We start from the raw sequence: 16517 nt of genomic DNA, 5'->3' as shown, positions 1-16517 counted from the left end.
ATTATATATGTAATTTAAGTGATATAATATTAATCCTAAACTCTTATTTATACATAATTATATATGTATGCGGGCCTAACGGGCTGGCCTTTTGTGGGCGGGTTGGGTCGGACATTCTTGGGCTTAATCGGGTGGGGCGGGCTTGACACCCAAGCCCAAGCGGGCTATCTCAAAGCCCATAACAGCCGGGCCGGCTTTTTAAGAATGGGCTGGGCTGGCCCCTATTGGCCCATGAGCCTGCGGGCCAAATGATGAGGCCTTAATCTCAACTTGGTGTTTATTGCACCAAACAACTACTTAAATTCAATCATATCCCAACCAATCCAATCTAATATATCCAGTCCAGTCTAGTCTACTCTAGCCTACCAAACGAGGCCTCAGAGCCTTTCAATGCCATCTAGGGGGAAGGTGGTCACTACCTCCCCTTGATACTCATTTCATTTTCATATTCCACTTCAACCTAACTCTTTTATCATCCCTCATTTTTATTTTTATTTTCCAAGATTCCTTTAAATTCCTCCTTCCATATATCGCTCCTTCAAGGTTTATCTCCCTCTTGGATCTATCGACCCCCATTGGATGCATCAACTAATCCCAAACATGATTTTTCGTGTCCTCTTTGGAAGATGTGTAGAGCTCTTGCTCGGGTGCTTGCACAACCTCCTCCCATTCTTAGGTTGTTACCACCTCCTTCCATGAATAGGATGTCGGTTTCTTTGGCTTTGGGAAGTATTTTCCTAGTTTGTTCTTGGATTGGCTGATGTTTCCTTCATGGTGTTTTGGAGGTTTAGTTTTTGAAGGAGTTAATGAGTCTTTGATGGCCGGTTTATATATAGCGAGGGATTAGCAAATTTGTGATTTTTGTATTTGTTTTGTGTGTTTGCAGTTCTTTCCCTCATCATTAATCATAGTGGCGCGATGTCCCGATCTTAATGGAGGCAGCAACAACATTGCTTGGCATTTGATGGTGTTTATGCTTTTGGTTGGCTTTCACTTTATGCCAGTTTTAGCTCTGACTTTATGTCAGTTTTGGGCTCTGACTTTATGCCAATTGTAGGCTTTATGTCTATTTGAGTTTTATTTTTAGTGGGCTTTTACTGTTGCATTTGTTTGGACTTTATTTATTTATTTTATTATTATTATTTTTTATAGTTTCACTATGATGTAATTGGCATTGGCTTTCTATTAATGAAACTTGATTCTGACCACGCAAATCTCCAGGTCAACATTGTCATTTAGAGAAATTTTTTTATGACATCAACAATTTTTAGGTGGGAAATGAAATAAAGGGGTTTTGTGAAACCTCATGGAATTATATAAAATAAATAAATAAATAAATAATATCATTGTGTGTTAGTGTAATTTCCTGTGTTACTGTAATTTCCTAAACTTCAATGGGTTTTATGAAAATACCAAAAATTTAGTGTAAATAAATTTTTTGTTTCCTCAATTCAAATGAAGATATCATATTGCGTTGTTGAGAGAGGGACAAATGACTTTTAAAGAGTGCTACTATTTCCACCCCTTGTCTTTTTTCCTACCCACCTTATCTTTAAACTTTTAAAGACAAATTTAACCCTATTATAAAATGACTTAAAAGGACTTAAGGAAAAAGAAAGAGGAAAAAAAAACCCAGACTTCTCAGTTCTCAAGTAACCCTATCATTTGACAAAGAGAAAAAAAACACAAGAATACGACTCCCTGGTCATAAGAAGGTGAAGAAGGCTTTTCAGTGCTCAGAACTCAATTCTCAAATAATTTTCTTCTCTTTTCTATTCATTCAATCAAATTGTTCATGAAGAAGAAAACAACAGAATGGATGTTGAAGAGCACGATTTTGGCGAAAAGGTAAGTTAATCCTATTTGAACAGAATTTCTAAGATCTTTAGGATTACTTAAAGCATTGGGAGATGAGTATTTCTTAGACTCTGATTTTTTTTATTAAACAAATTAAAAATCTGAAAACTTAGGGATGAATAAACAATTCGATGATTTGGTGAAGAAGGCTTTGGGGGTTAATAAGACGTTGGTGGGGGATATTTTGCATGAAGATGTAATGAGCAAGTTTTGGTTTCAAGGGCTGGTTAGCAACCTCTTTGCCCACCTTCCAAACTTTCTGGTATGCTAACCAGAAAGTTTGAAAAACAATCAAACACAATTTTATTATGGTTTGAATCATATTTCAGGAAAATAGGTTGAACTAATATTTGAGAAAGAGGGAAACTTACAGCTATTGAGGAGCATGAGCCAAAGCAGATTGGAAGGTGGGCAAAGAGGTTGCTGGGTATGTTTAAAAATTGGGGAGCGTGAGCCAACTTTTGGTTTCAAGGGCTGGTCATCTTTTGCCTGCTGAGCAGCCTTTGTCATTAAATTTCGTGATATTTTACTGCTGTATTACTACGATTTAGGCCCTGTTCTAGGGAGATATATTCTTACTATATTGTTTATTGTTTTCTTTTTTCAGGGAGATGAATATTCTGGTTGTAGTAACATGGACTTTGAACAAATAGTGGATTGTACTAGTGAATTTACCACGAATGAGATTAGTGTAAATACAAGAATTCAAATTTTGGTGTCTACAGTTAGGTTTGATTGAAATAAGTTATTTTTTTTTTCTTACACTCTTGTAAATTTATGTATAATGTGAAATTGGTGATATGCGGATATTTAATAATAGAGAAGAATTAATACGATGGGCTCGTGAAGTTGGAAGGGTGAATGGTTTTGTTATTGTGACCTTAAGATTTGATCAAGATGGAAAAGGAAATAAGAAGCCTAGAGTTACTTTGGGTTGTGAGAGGTATGGAGAATATAGAAAGTGAATTCCTAAAAAAGATAGAAAGGATGAGGATAGAAGACATGCAGGATCGAAAAAGTGTGGATGCCCTTTTCAATTAAAGGGTAAAAAGCTAGAAACAGATGATCATTGGATGCTAATAGTGGTTACTGGAGTGCATAATCATATAGCAGCTGAGCATTTGGAGGGTCATTCATTTGCTGGTAGATTATCGTTTGAGGAGACATCATTGTTACTGGATATATCAAAAAGTTTGGTGCGACCAAAGTTAATTTTGACTACGCTAAAGCGAAGAGTTTATCATAATTCATCCACACTTAGAACGATATATAATGCACGTCAACGTTGGAGGCTATTGGAGAAAGGTGGAAGATCCCAAATGCAACAATTGATGAGTAAGTTATATGTGCATAATTACATTGAGTGGCATAGGAGTTTCCCAAAGAAAAATATTATTTTGGACTTGTTTTGGACACACCCTACTTGTTTGGACTTGTTACGTGCATTTCCACGTATTTTGATAATGGATTGTACCTATAAGACCAATAGGTATCGCATGCCATTGCTAGAAATTGTTGGAGTTACATCTACCAATATGACATTTTGTGTTGGTTTCATCTATCTTTCTTCGGAACGAGAAGATAATTATGTATGGGCCTTAAGTGTACTACGGAGATTGATGGATGAAATAGCTATGCCCGATGTTATTGTCACAGATAGAGAATTAGCTTTAATGAAAGCCATTGACGCAATGTTTGGTACAGCTAAGCATCTGTTATGTAAATGACATATTAATAAGAATGTGCTAGCCAAATGCAAAGTTGAATGTGAAAGTAAGGATGATTGTGATGGGTTTTTGGTTAAATGGAATTCAATGGTTGCATCACCAACTGAAGTCGATTTCAAAAAGGAGGCAAGAGAACTACTCAGTGAGTTTAGTAAGTATCCATATTTACTTAAATATGTAATAGATACTTGGTTGAACCCATATAAGGACAGGTTTGTTGCCGCATGGATAGATAAATGCATGCATTTTGGGAATACAACTTCAAATAGGTAATGCCAATTATATTTATTACTTTATTTGATTTATAAATGCAAAAGTGATAAATAATCTTTGATTTTTACTTTATTTGATTTATAGATTTCAATTTTTTACTTTATTTGAATCATATTACTATATATACAAATTGTTTTAATATTACTATACTTTTACTTCAACAGGGCTGAAATTTCACATGCAAGATTAAAAAGACAACTTGGAACAAGCCAAGGAACATTTGCCACAACATGGGAAAATATACACGCTTCACTTGAGTTGCAACACACTGAAATTAAGGCTTCGTTCGAGAAAAGTTTGATAGTGGTGCATCATGATTTTAGAAGTTCAGATTTTGAGGAACTTCGTGGTTTTGTCTCAAGTAGTGCACTATATATGGTACTCGAGGAGACCAAGCTAGCTAACAATTATGGAATTCACTTTGAGGCGTGTGGCTGTGTGTTACGACTAACTCATGGGTTACCATGTGCTCATGAGATTGTAAAGTACAAGAAAGACGGTAAACCTATTCCACTTGAGTGCATTGATCCTCATTGGAGGCAACTTGACATGACATGTGCACTTAAAAGAAAAACTTCAGAGTGTTCCTATGATGCAGAGATGAAGTTATTTCATAGGCATTGGATGAAGTCTGATGCAACTACACAAATGATTCTTAGAAGGAAACTTATGGAATTAGTAGCACGACAAATTACTTTACTTGTGGAACCATTTGTGAATACCAAGACTCGAGGTAGGCCAGGTAAGAAGATGGAGAAATCTACTCATCGTGATCCATCCTTATTTGAGGTTGTAGATTCACCTAGGTTGGATGGATGTAGTCTTAGTGGTATTCCTCCTAAAGTGAGCGCAAAACAAAAGAGGCGACCGAAGGAGAGGGTGGGTATAATATATTTATAAATTTGTCATAGAAAGATGATATAATTTGCACGTCTATACTAATTTTATAACTAACTATATACACCCCGCTACATAAGCCAGTTGAGTTTGTTGATGCATTTCCACAAGCATTAAGGTCGTGCATCCATCATGTAAAAGATGTGGCAGCAGATGGACATTGTGGGTACAGAACTATTGCAGCATTATTAGGTTATGGTGAGGATGGATGGGTACAAGTAAGAAGAGATTTATTGAATGAGATTGAATCTTATTCAGTTCACTATTCAGCACTTTATGGGTCTGAAAATAGGGTCTATGAGCTAAAACACTCATTGGCGTACTTTAGACCTGATGCAAATTTTGATCGGTGGATGACTATGCCTGACATGGGCCATATTATTGCATCATGTTATGATGTTGTACTTGTGCACCTATCTAATGTACAATGTCTAACGTTCTTACCTCTTAGATCAAGACCATTGCCACTATCAGACTGTAAAGAGATTGCTATCGGATTCATCAATCGTCATTTTGTGCAGGTATTTTATAATCTGAATATAAGTTGTTTATTTTATAAATATGTCCTTATCTATATATATTTACACCTTTGTGCAGGTATTCTTGAAGCCAAGTCATCCAATTCCCCATATAGCAACAAAATAGGACAGATACCGAGAACCATGGACTACAGAATGGGCCACCCCATATATCACTCGCATACAACAATTCATATATATTACAAGGTCTACTGTTATAACTAGAGAAACAATTGCATCTGATGATGATTGAACTTGGTCTTTTAACAAATTCAAGGGTGAGACATGTGAATTGGGCGAGTATTGTTGTTTTTCCCTTATCTGTTTGGCTTTGTACTCTTTGACATTCCCATGTCTTAAGAATGGGCGTTTTATATTTTTTATTTATTGCAAAGTTCAATAGATTTCTGGTCCTTGGATAACTCTGGAGAAAAAGTTTATTTACAATAGTAGAAAGCTAAGAGCATAAATGTGATTATATTCACAGAATCCATATTTACAAAAATTAAAATTAAAATTACAACAAAAAACTGTTTTAGTTCAATAAACATGGGAGACAGAGACAAAGATGGAGTGTGAGAGATGGAAAATAAGATAGAGCAAAAATGAGAGAGAGATGCGTGGGCCGTCAGAGAGAGAGAAGACATAAGCAGAGAGAAGAAATGAGGTAATAATTAAAAGGGTATTTTAGGAATATTGGTGGGTGTAAAAATAGGATTGTGTTTTTTAAATTTTATATGGTGACATGGTGGAAGTGTATTTTAATAAAGATAAAAAACAGGTGGGTGGGAAAATAGGACTAGGGTGGGTAAAATGGGTGGGAAAATAGGATAGCACTCCTTTTAAATTGTTGTGCTTTTAGTGATTAGCAGCCCAAACCTAAAACACAAAACGAAAACAGAAAAGTTGTAGAAGACCATGAGCTCGGCCCACCCCATGTTTTTAGTCAATTACGAAGTATCTGGGATTCAAATTATTAAATTGGCTATTAATCAACGGCTATAATTAGTTCCCCAAATTATAAGGTCTGTTTCTCAATCGTAGGGGTAACAAGAGTGGCACGTAATTATTTGGAAATTCCCTCAAATTATTTCCACAAATGACCACTGATATTTTGCTCTTATACCCAAATGGACAAAGGGTTTGAACACATAGCGAAAATTATTTTCCTCTTCTTTCGATTCATATATAAAATAAAATAAAATTCTACTAGAGAGAATGAGAAGTGCCATGGAATCAAGTTCCATTAGTACTACGATGTTCATGCTTCTACTAGTTGCAGTTGTAGCACAAGCCAGAAATCTACCAAGTACAACTCCTCCATCAGCCCTTCCAAAATTCCATTTGATCATTTGACTCTTTCCATGAAGATTGGATGGGATCTAACTCCAAATTACACTCTCTCTCCTCCAAATACAATTGATGAACCATCATCACTTGAAGCGCCGCCGCCAAGCGATACGGTGGGTGGTGTTGTTAATAAAATTACTCTATGTCCTGCATGGTGTGATTTTGATTGCCACCGCATAAGTGGGGCTAACTATCACCCTAGCCGTGGTATTGGCGGGGGTCATGGCCGGGGGCATGAAGGGCATGAAGGTAAATACCGTGGCGGTCGTAGCCGTCTCCGTCCCAGTTATACAGTGTGTTACACTCAATGTGTGCAGCAAAGTTGCAACATGGTGGGAGGAATACCAACCAACCTCTATGATTGCACTCTCGGATGTACAGAAGCAGCTGATTCCATTACTGCCACAAACAACTTCCCCAAAAATCAAGTCCTCAACTATGTTGGATGCTACAACAAGTGCCTTCACAACAATTCTAATTAGTCTTAGTCTCTAATTTGCTGCCTTCCGTGCATCCATCGACAACCTTAGTATCAAATTGCTAGTACAACAATATATTCTCATCTTTAATTTGCGTGTGTATTTGCTCTGATATCAATAATGTTAGCCTTCCTGCTACTTGAGTCCCACGACTCCCACATGTTGCTTTCTTGCCTTCTTTTTATTTATTTATTTATTTAAAATTCAGTTATACGTGTGTGTTTCTATAATAATACAAATTTTATATCCCTAGCAACATGTGTGTTTGTGTTTTAATCATGATTGTTTTGTGTAATCATCTAAAACCTAATAGGAAATTATCAAAAACCCCTTACTTAGTGGCTTGTTATTAGTTAAATACCTCATCTTATACCAATTTTCATGCAACCCTATGTTGTAATTCACTTTTTCTAGCCCCTAGTCAACTCCTTAATTATAGGGTTTGACACATGAAAATTCAGTTTGACCCCTGATAAGATAAATAATAATATTTTCGTCCCAAGATGTATACAGAGGCACTGCAGACCAAGTCTGCACATGTTTCCCTGTTAATTAATATCCTTATAACATTTTACAGATATCCACAAAATTAAAATCAAAAGACAGAAGTGTATATTATCAGACAATTCCAATTAAAAAGTGTATATAATTGTGCTAGACAAAAATAAGAGTGTATATTATTAAACAATTATAATACAAAAATGTATATTGGTTAGTTACAAGCTAGGACTCAAATCGATAACCTGGGGATCAATTACTCTAAACCACTATACTAGTGGGTCATTTACAAAAATTAAAATTCAACGTTGAGATAACAACATACTAATAGAGCATAAAAAATCCATAATCTATAAATATTAATATTTTTTATAATGATTTTGCAATAAAAAATATTTAAAATATTAATAATAATGAAAGTGGAAAGTGTCAAAAAAATCACAGTAAAATATTCTAGTCTCAAAAACACAAAATATACGAACACAGGATGAAGGATTGTATAAGTCATGCTTTTATACCCGGATAACACATGATTATTTGCATGATATGTTACAATTAAATATTTTCTAGCCTTGGTGGAATTGATATATTAGAATATAATAATTTTTCAATGGTCCTTTGTATTAGGTAGAAAGAACACTTTTCTCTGCTATGAATGTTTTGATTTTTGTAAGATATTGGAGGGAATTAAAAATGTTTAGAATGTAAGATGGTAATGCATCTTTTGACTCATTAAAGTGATCTTCTAATTACTGAGGGATTGCTAGGACTCCAAGTTAATCAAGAACTCAATATACTTACTCGACCAGCAGCTTTGATAATACGTTAAACAGAATTCTAAAGCTTTTGGGATTCCTAACTCTATTAGGATTGAGACTCCAACATCTACTGCATTAAGGACATCTCCTAGAGTTCCTTGACGGGCAAAACTCTAAGAGATATATGCATATAAATAGAGAGCTCCCTCCATAACCAACAACACGTTTCAGCTATCAGATATTCACCCCCCTGAAATATTGCACCTTCCCGGAAAAATTCCTAGATCCGTCAATATATATATATATATGTATATATATATATATATATATATATATATATATGAATAGGTGAATGTGTATGGCAGCCAAAATTCCTTGTCCTATTTTGTGCTTTTATACATATATATATATATGTATATATATATATGTACTTATACAGAGAGCTTCCATTGAGGGATCCCTCAAATAAACTTATTTCAGGGACACCTTTTGTAGGCCCCACTCCGGATTGTATTTCACTAATCCAAACCGTCTATTTTGTAGATACTCATTCAAAGATTATTTCTACAAAAAATCACTTGAATCCGATATCATTTGACCATTCAATTGAGTTATTGAAATTTTAGTACTTTCTTGAAGTATCGTGTTCATTGATTTTGTAGGACACAATTGGATGTTGAAACGGTTTCCGATTTGTCTAATTTTTTGTAAGGATGATCTATGAATGAAGACCTAAAAAATAGATGGTTTGGATCATTGGGAAAAAAATTGTATGCTACCCTAAAGGGCGTCCTTAAAAAAAAATTATTTGAGGGATCCTCAATAGAAGGGGACTGTATACTTATATATATATTATATTATATTATATCAATAGAGTAATGCTATACTTACCACATTATTATCCCACATTTCTATACCACATGATGTGACATATCCATATCATATACCACATCAATTAAATGAATGGAAGTGTATTTTAATACATGATGTGGTATATACACATCAGCTGCCACATCATGTGGTATAAAATTGTGGTATAAAAATGTAGTAAGACTAGTATTATTCATTCATCAATATAAAATAGGATAAGGAGGGTTTTGAACAGAACCCCTCCAGCCACTAAGTTTCGGCCGCACATATATACATATATTCATTTATAATCTAAACCATCAGTTCCAAGCTTTGAGACCCTCAGCCCAATTTGCGATATTTCAAGTATCTCCAGCCGCAATTCTCCAAGGCTCCAACACTTCCAAATCCTGACCGCCAAAACTATTGGATGCCAGCCCAACAAATTCATTCACAACAAACACTCAATACCCGGCCGGAATCTCTAATAAACCTGCCCGTGAACACCTCCAATCCTGGCCGTGCACAGCAGAAAAATCCGCCGCAATCCCAACACTAGCCCAGCCACAATTCTTGCTCACAAAAACAGCTTGATCTCTTAGGCATCTCTGGTTGCCCGTGATTTCCGACTAACAGGACCATCCCGAATTTCCCGAACCGGGGCGAACCCTGCGGAGACCCATCACACCTGTGGGTTCACTCCTTAAATCTACGTCGTTTACCATAGAGGATTAAGGGCACGAGACTTTAAAATTTGTGAGTCTCTATAAATTGAACATTTCCCAAAATTTCCACCTGCATAAAACACATTTTTAACTCAACCGGCAGCACGCACAATATAATCTCATGCAATTTACATAAAGGCCTCCGCCTTCAAATGATTCTAGCGCACAATGTTTTTAAAATAACTCAATGCATCAAACATGCATATAATAAACTCAAAATCTATTTATGCACACCTTCACTCACTCAGTCTCGGACCAATCTCAATTCAACCAAGTTTCGGGACCAACAACAAGGTCCGAACCAATCTCAATAAGACCACCTAAGTGGGGTCCAATTTGTGGCTGCACCTAGTAACCTAGGCTCAACTAAGGGATCAAGCCACACGTAGCTCTTTCCTATCTATCCTGCTCCTAATATCAAATAAACCATTACCGCCACACAAATACATATTCTAGGATTTATCCATCACAACTCACCAAACACAATCACAATATCACCCATCATACGCTAATCCAGCGCGCGTCGACCTCAAAGCATGCGCTAATCCAAAGATTGGCTCACATTCTCACCACGCCGGGATGCACCGCCACGTATGAGGTGCATCAACTGCAAACCTGCATTCTCACCACCCTCACACAATCATATCTCCTCATCGCGGGCGCACCCGGCCACGTATGGGTTCCCGCCGGCTAATCCAAGGCGCGTGCGACCTCTTACATTCTCACCAGCCCTCACAATCACATCTCCCCTCATCGTTATGGGGCCTATCAACTGATCACAATAAAGGGGCGTGGGGTTGTAAGCTAACATTCAATCGCTTTATTTACCTTTATACATCCACACAATTAAATATATAATATATAATTTCTAATCTTATAATAACCTCAATCAATAAAGCATTCTATAAACTCCCCCATTTATATTCACCAATTTATATCCTATACCCACAATATCCATTTAACTCAATAACGCTCAAAACCTGTCACTAAGGTCATTCTAACCCTCCTGGGATGGTAGAACTACAACAAAAGTCTAGCGGTCAACGGGTTAAACTACCCAAACTTGGTCACACAGGCCCGCGGGGCCCACGACCTCAAATTCTGATCCGAAAGATCCTATAGGTTCTACGGGCTCTAGGACACATGTCACCGCAAGTTTAGTCGATCGGACGGTCGGATCGCTCACGATCGCACGATCGGACGGTCACTAAAACCAACCTAGGGTTGGCATTTCAGGTATCCGACTCCATTTTACGATCCGTCAAATCCTACGATCAATACCTAGATCAACATATTATAACCCGGGACCATCCAACGGTCCAAACCTAGCAAACCCGGAAAATACGCGATATCGATGGAACTCTAACGGTATCCAAAATGAGATCCGAGCACACCTAAGTGCTCGTGACATCGAAGGATCGCAATAGGACAAAAATGCCCTCAGCTACGTGCCCATGCGTGCCAACATATGGCGAATCGCGATCGCAAAGCGGCGAAATTCGTAGATCGAGCTACTTAGCCTCAAAATTTATGAAATCCTACAACCATCAGCTAGAGCTCGGAAAATGGTGAAACCATACCTCATTTGCCGGAATCGGTGGTTTGGGGTAGGAAGAGGGCTCATTTTAGTACCCCTGGCCGTCAGGCACAAAGCGTGTAGGAGGAGGAGAGAGAGGAGAGAGAGAGAGAGAGAGAGAGAGAGAGAGAGAGACAATTCCGTCTTTTTAACAAAAAATCCATTTTCCAAATATTTACGATTATGCCACTGAGCTTCATTTGATCATATCTCTCTCGTTACAACTCCGATTCGAGCCCACCACGTGTCTACGGACTCATCTCACCATGCTCTACGCAACGGTACAACTGGAATTCCCAAATTCCTTCCGGATAAGAAAATAACTAAAATACCCCTATCCCACGGGTAATTTCTCAATTCCACTTAAATAAATTAAAACATGGGATAAATTTGGGGTCGGTGTGTTACATCGACCGCCAAAATTCAAGACCCCAGCCGTGATCTTCAACAATCCCAGTTGAGATTCCAGCTCCATTCGATCTGCTCGCGCTCCAATCTAGCATGCGGCCGCATTTTCTTCGGGGACTCGAAGTGCCACTCTTGCTCGGCCAATTCTTGTGCGGGTTAGGTGGATTTCTACCACCCTAAACACATACAAATCACATCGTATTTGTTTAGGGTGGTAAAATCACCTAACTGAGAATCAGGAATGGAGAGGGCCTTTGCCGAATAGAAGTAGGGCTCAGATTTCTAGTGGCCGAGAATTCATAGCGGCCGAAGTACTTTTTCAAAAAGGTGGTCGAGGTCTTTTCCTCAAAGGCCATGATGCCTTCTCAAAAATGCGGCCGATGTATTTTCTTCAAAGGCCATGGTGCCCTCTCAAAAATGCGGCTGATGTGTTTTCTTCAAAGACCGTGGTGCCTTCTTAAAAATATGATCAGGCACTTCCCTTTCAAAAGTGGTCGGGCATATCCTTGCAAAAGTAGTAGGGCATATCTTTACAAAAGTGGCCGAATGCTTACTTCTCCAAAAGTTGGGCCGACCACTCCTTAAAAACCTTGGTCGGCCACTCATCTTACAAAAAGCTGGGTTGGAGCGAATTTTCTCATTGCTTAACGTGGCGCCCTCCTTTCAACACTTGGGCAAGCAAAGTCGGGCAAAGGGAGTTGAACGTCGGTGAGAGGTATGTCCGTCGAGTGCCCAATATTCGAATATTTGAGAACTCAAATATAGTCCAATGTAGGGCCAAGCCCATCATCCAAATATTTGGAGTTCCCATACCACCCATCTTGGCGGATGGTCGACGGATGGTAAGCCAACTCTAGAATTTTAAAAACCTAAGGGGCACAAGGTTCCACCAAATGTCAAGATGAAATCTCGGAGGTCAAGGCCCAAGCCACGGATTTACGCCCACGATTTTCGGAGGTCAGTGTGCATGTAATGGAGGCCTCACAAGGAAAACAAATCAAGGAGATTGATGATAGTTCGTAATATTCCAAAACAAGAGAGAATCAAGCAATCAGAATATTTCAACCAATGTAATCCCACGGATTCAAGGGGTCTCAAAAGGAAAGATTTTTAAAAGAGTTGACATTTGGCCATTCATGGCCAGCCCATGGGCTGACGGAAGCCCTATATAAACTCCCCAGACGAAGATAGAACACAGACGACATTAGACAGACAAAGCTATTTTTCGTCTAGCACTTTTCTTTTCCTAGACTTAGGATTTTACTTTTCATGCACCTAGTGTAGCGAGTTCTTCATTTTCTTAATGTAAGTTTAAATTATCGTTCAATTTATATTTTCTTGTCATTTAAATTCAAGTTTATTTCAATTGCTTTATTTTTCATTGTTATCGCACTTCAATTAAGTTTAATTTCAAGTTCATTTTACTTTATCGTTCTTATCGCTTTCATTTTGTTCTTGCTTTATTTACCGCTTTGATTTATTTTGTCGTACTTTAATTCTCGTCTTTACGTTATTTATCTTTCGCACTTTACTTTACGCATTTGTCTTTAGATTATATTTAAATTCACGCACCTTTTACTTTACGCACGTGTTCTTCGTTTCATTTCATTTCACCTTCAATCTTCATTTCCACCCACTCCACATCATTTGGTTGCTTACATAAAGCCTTGACCCCGAGGTAGTGAAAGAACCTAGGCCGTGAGGAGGTTCCTTGCTCGGCCGAACAATCATTTGATTAAAGTCAGATCTCGTACGCAACACATTCATCTACTTACATTCCATTAAAGCCCAAATTCGGGGCTTGGTGGTGGTACGCCCTGCACTCAAAAAAGAAGAAGGACCAAAAGTTCATTCCGGCGGCTTCCCCGGCCAAAAAGAGGGAAATAGTATTCTAAAAGCAACCAGTTTGAACTATATTGCTGTTACTCACAATTGATTTTTGTGCAACAAAATCCATAGACAAATCCAAAGACAATTGTCACAAGTGGGCTACTGTGTGCTATGCAAAATATGGCATAATAATCAGACCCATTTCTCTCTGCGAGGCATAAAAAAACCAAAGTACAATTGATTAAAACCATGCACTATCACATAAATTTATTAATCGTGCATTGTTTGGTACAACAAAAGCAATCATCAAATGACACTGCAAAAAGAAACGAAAAAAATGCAATAATCCAAATCCAAAAGGCCTTGGACGCTCAACAACCCCTCTTGCTGCACCCATTTAGAGCAAGTGGGATCCATCTCAAGGCCCTCTGTCCAAACAAACTGCTTATAACTATAAACGACAACAATTAATTCACTTGTGTAAATATTATATGCATCACTTGGGAAACCAAAGTGCAAGCCAGACTCTTCAACACTCAGGTGTTTGTGTATGGTCTCTCTTGGGGTCCTGGCAATAGTCATACACCAAGTAGTTCCTCTGCACCCACTCCATGGCTGAGTTCTGCTGCTGGCTCAGCCCCGTTGCGCCGGAGGGCGAGGCCGAGGGCGGCTGGCATGAGGTTGTAGTATGGCCATCGGCTGTGCACCCACCTAGTTTGAAATTGTTGTACCTTCCGATAAATGGTTGGTAATTGTAGTCGGCTTTGTATTTTCCATCCTCTGTGGCCCATGTTGATGCATCCCATATGGATCCATATGCCCACATTGGCCTCAATGGAAACGTGGCATCACCCTTTCTTTGGTATCTTCGTATGGGCACATCATCCACCAGGAATCTGTAAATTATTTACATCATATATAATAAGTCATCATTATTATTGTTAGCTCTACAAACATAATTTAAATGTGTATCAACTCAATCTTCATAAGGCAACAAAAAAATATAAAAAAGAAAATCAATGATGCTAATATAAAAGGTCATTTGTGAATCTCACATACAAGTGAGATGTGATCAGTAATATGATAATTATTTAAACTAATAAAGTAAAAGTTGAAAATAAGTTCAGAATTTTGGGAAATTTACTTTGATGCAACGACTCAATGAACTTGGAAGATTCTTTAGAAAAAAGGGAATAAAAAAAGCAGAATCCTAAGTAGCATTTCCCCTTCAAAAATAAAAAACGAACTGTGTTTCACACATTCCCCTACTAAAGACACAAGACAGTTTGCCTTGATGTTTACCTTACATACACATGCGACATGTAAAACATTAAGTTTGATTGGAAAAAGGTACAACAATTGGTGGTACCACCATACTCACATGATCTCAGTAGGGTTCCATACTATAGCATAGTTATGAAAGTCTTGTGTTGGATCAAACCAGAGATGAAACTTCTTCTCTCTCCCAATTATGTTTCCATCTCCACTTCCTCTAATGTACACATTGGTTTGCAGAGTGTAGGGCTTTCCGGGGGTTGTCCCGAGGAACTCGATATCGATTTCGTCGTGGTTCCCTGGGTGTTCTTCATTGTTAGAGAGCTGTAAAAACAAGCACAGAAAGTTAACACAGCCCAATTTTCATTCTTCTTCCTAATCCAGGAATTAATTAATTAATCTAATGCAATTATGTAATCCTGCAAGCAAGCCTTACATAAAATGATGTAATTACACCAGCAGTATAACCAGGTTGGAGCTTGACGGCTGCTCCAAAGTATCCAGAACGATATGGATGAAGTGACTTGAACCCACTTCCTGCAGCATGTCAAAAATGTAGCAGATGCTAAAAAAAATCTGAGCTAATAATTATAAATTATCATATAAAAATGACTTAATTGAAGCATAAAACAGATCAAAATTACAAAATTGAAGTATAGAAAAGCATGAAGTTTTGTATGATTGAGTACCTGAGCTAGAATCAAGCCAGATTGTTACTGCACCCTGGTCTAAATTCTGATGCTCAGGTCCCCATAGGTTTCTAAAACCCTGATCAAACCCTACTGTGCTAATTTTGGAACTGGGGTTATAGCCAGGTGAGGGGGGACCCTGAGCACTATTTGAAGAGAACATGAGGAAGAAAATTAAAGGGAGAAGAGGAGCCATGAAGAGGGAAAAAAAAAGAAAAAAGAAGGGGTAATGAGAAGGCAATGCAGCACAAACAGAGTGACTCTGTTTTGAAAACAGGGGTGGGACAGAGAATTGAAGGTGGGCAGTAGTAGGCATATGAAAATAGTATGGCTTTACAATTGGGTATAAATAGAGTGATCTATGGACCCCACATTGAAAAGGTGAGAAGTTGGTTGATGAGGGAAGTTATACATGGAGACAAAATTGGAGCAATTTCCTCCAGAATACGTCTTGAGTTTGAGTTCTAGCATTTGTGTAGTGTGTGTGAGTTTAACATACAATTGCCTTCTCTCAATAAGAAAAATCCTTTATAAAAAAAAGAAAAAAAAAGCAAGATAACAGAAAAACTTGTCGGTTGTGGTTGCCGAATGAGAGGAGAAAAGTGAAGAAGATAGAAGATAAAAAGAGGGGTTAACAGTTAATTTGTTCTGATTCATGACATGACTGCTTACCTTATAATTTGTCACAAGACTTAAAGAGATATATGTCCAAAATAGCTTAAATCTTGGATATATGTATATATAAATTCTGTGTGATCCTGACCAAGCATGATGGTGTATGTGGATATGGCATGAAAGAGAATTCAGG

General features: G+C 37.8%; 1 protein-coding gene and 1 pseudogene across 1 annotated transcript; one reads left to right on the top strand and one right to left on the bottom strand.

Annotated features, from left to right (window-relative positions):
• The first annotated feature begins 1972 nt into the window (after window positions 1-1972).
• Window positions 1973-7104, top strand: LOC103335440 (PKS-NRPS hybrid synthetase cheA-like; annotated as a pseudogene).
• Window positions 7105-13982: 6878 nt separating this feature from the next.
• Window positions 13983-16030, bottom strand: LOC103326491 (xyloglucan endotransglucosylase/hydrolase protein 31-like). The gene is made up of 4 exons (XM_008228726.2): window positions 15710-16030; window positions 15457-15557; window positions 15127-15344; window positions 13983-14641 (listed from the first exon to the last, which is right to left on the bottom strand). Exons 1-4 carry the CDS (start codon window positions 16023-16025, stop codon window positions 14275-14277), a joined length of 1002 nt encoding a protein of 333 aa, XP_008226948.2. The 5' UTR covers window positions 16026-16030; the 3' UTR covers window positions 13983-14274.
• Window positions 16031-16517: the final 487 nt, after the last annotated feature.

Source organism: Prunus mume, linkage group LG1 (genome assembly GCF_029339155.1).
Source record: "Prunus mume cultivar Tortuosa linkage group LG1, ASM2933915v1, whole genome shotgun sequence".
NCBI classification, from domain to species: domain Eukaryota; kingdom Viridiplantae; phylum Streptophyta; class Magnoliopsida; order Rosales; family Rosaceae; genus Prunus; species Prunus mume.
Note: the sequence above shows the minus strand (reverse complement) of the source record. Positions and strands in the feature narration are given on the sequence as shown.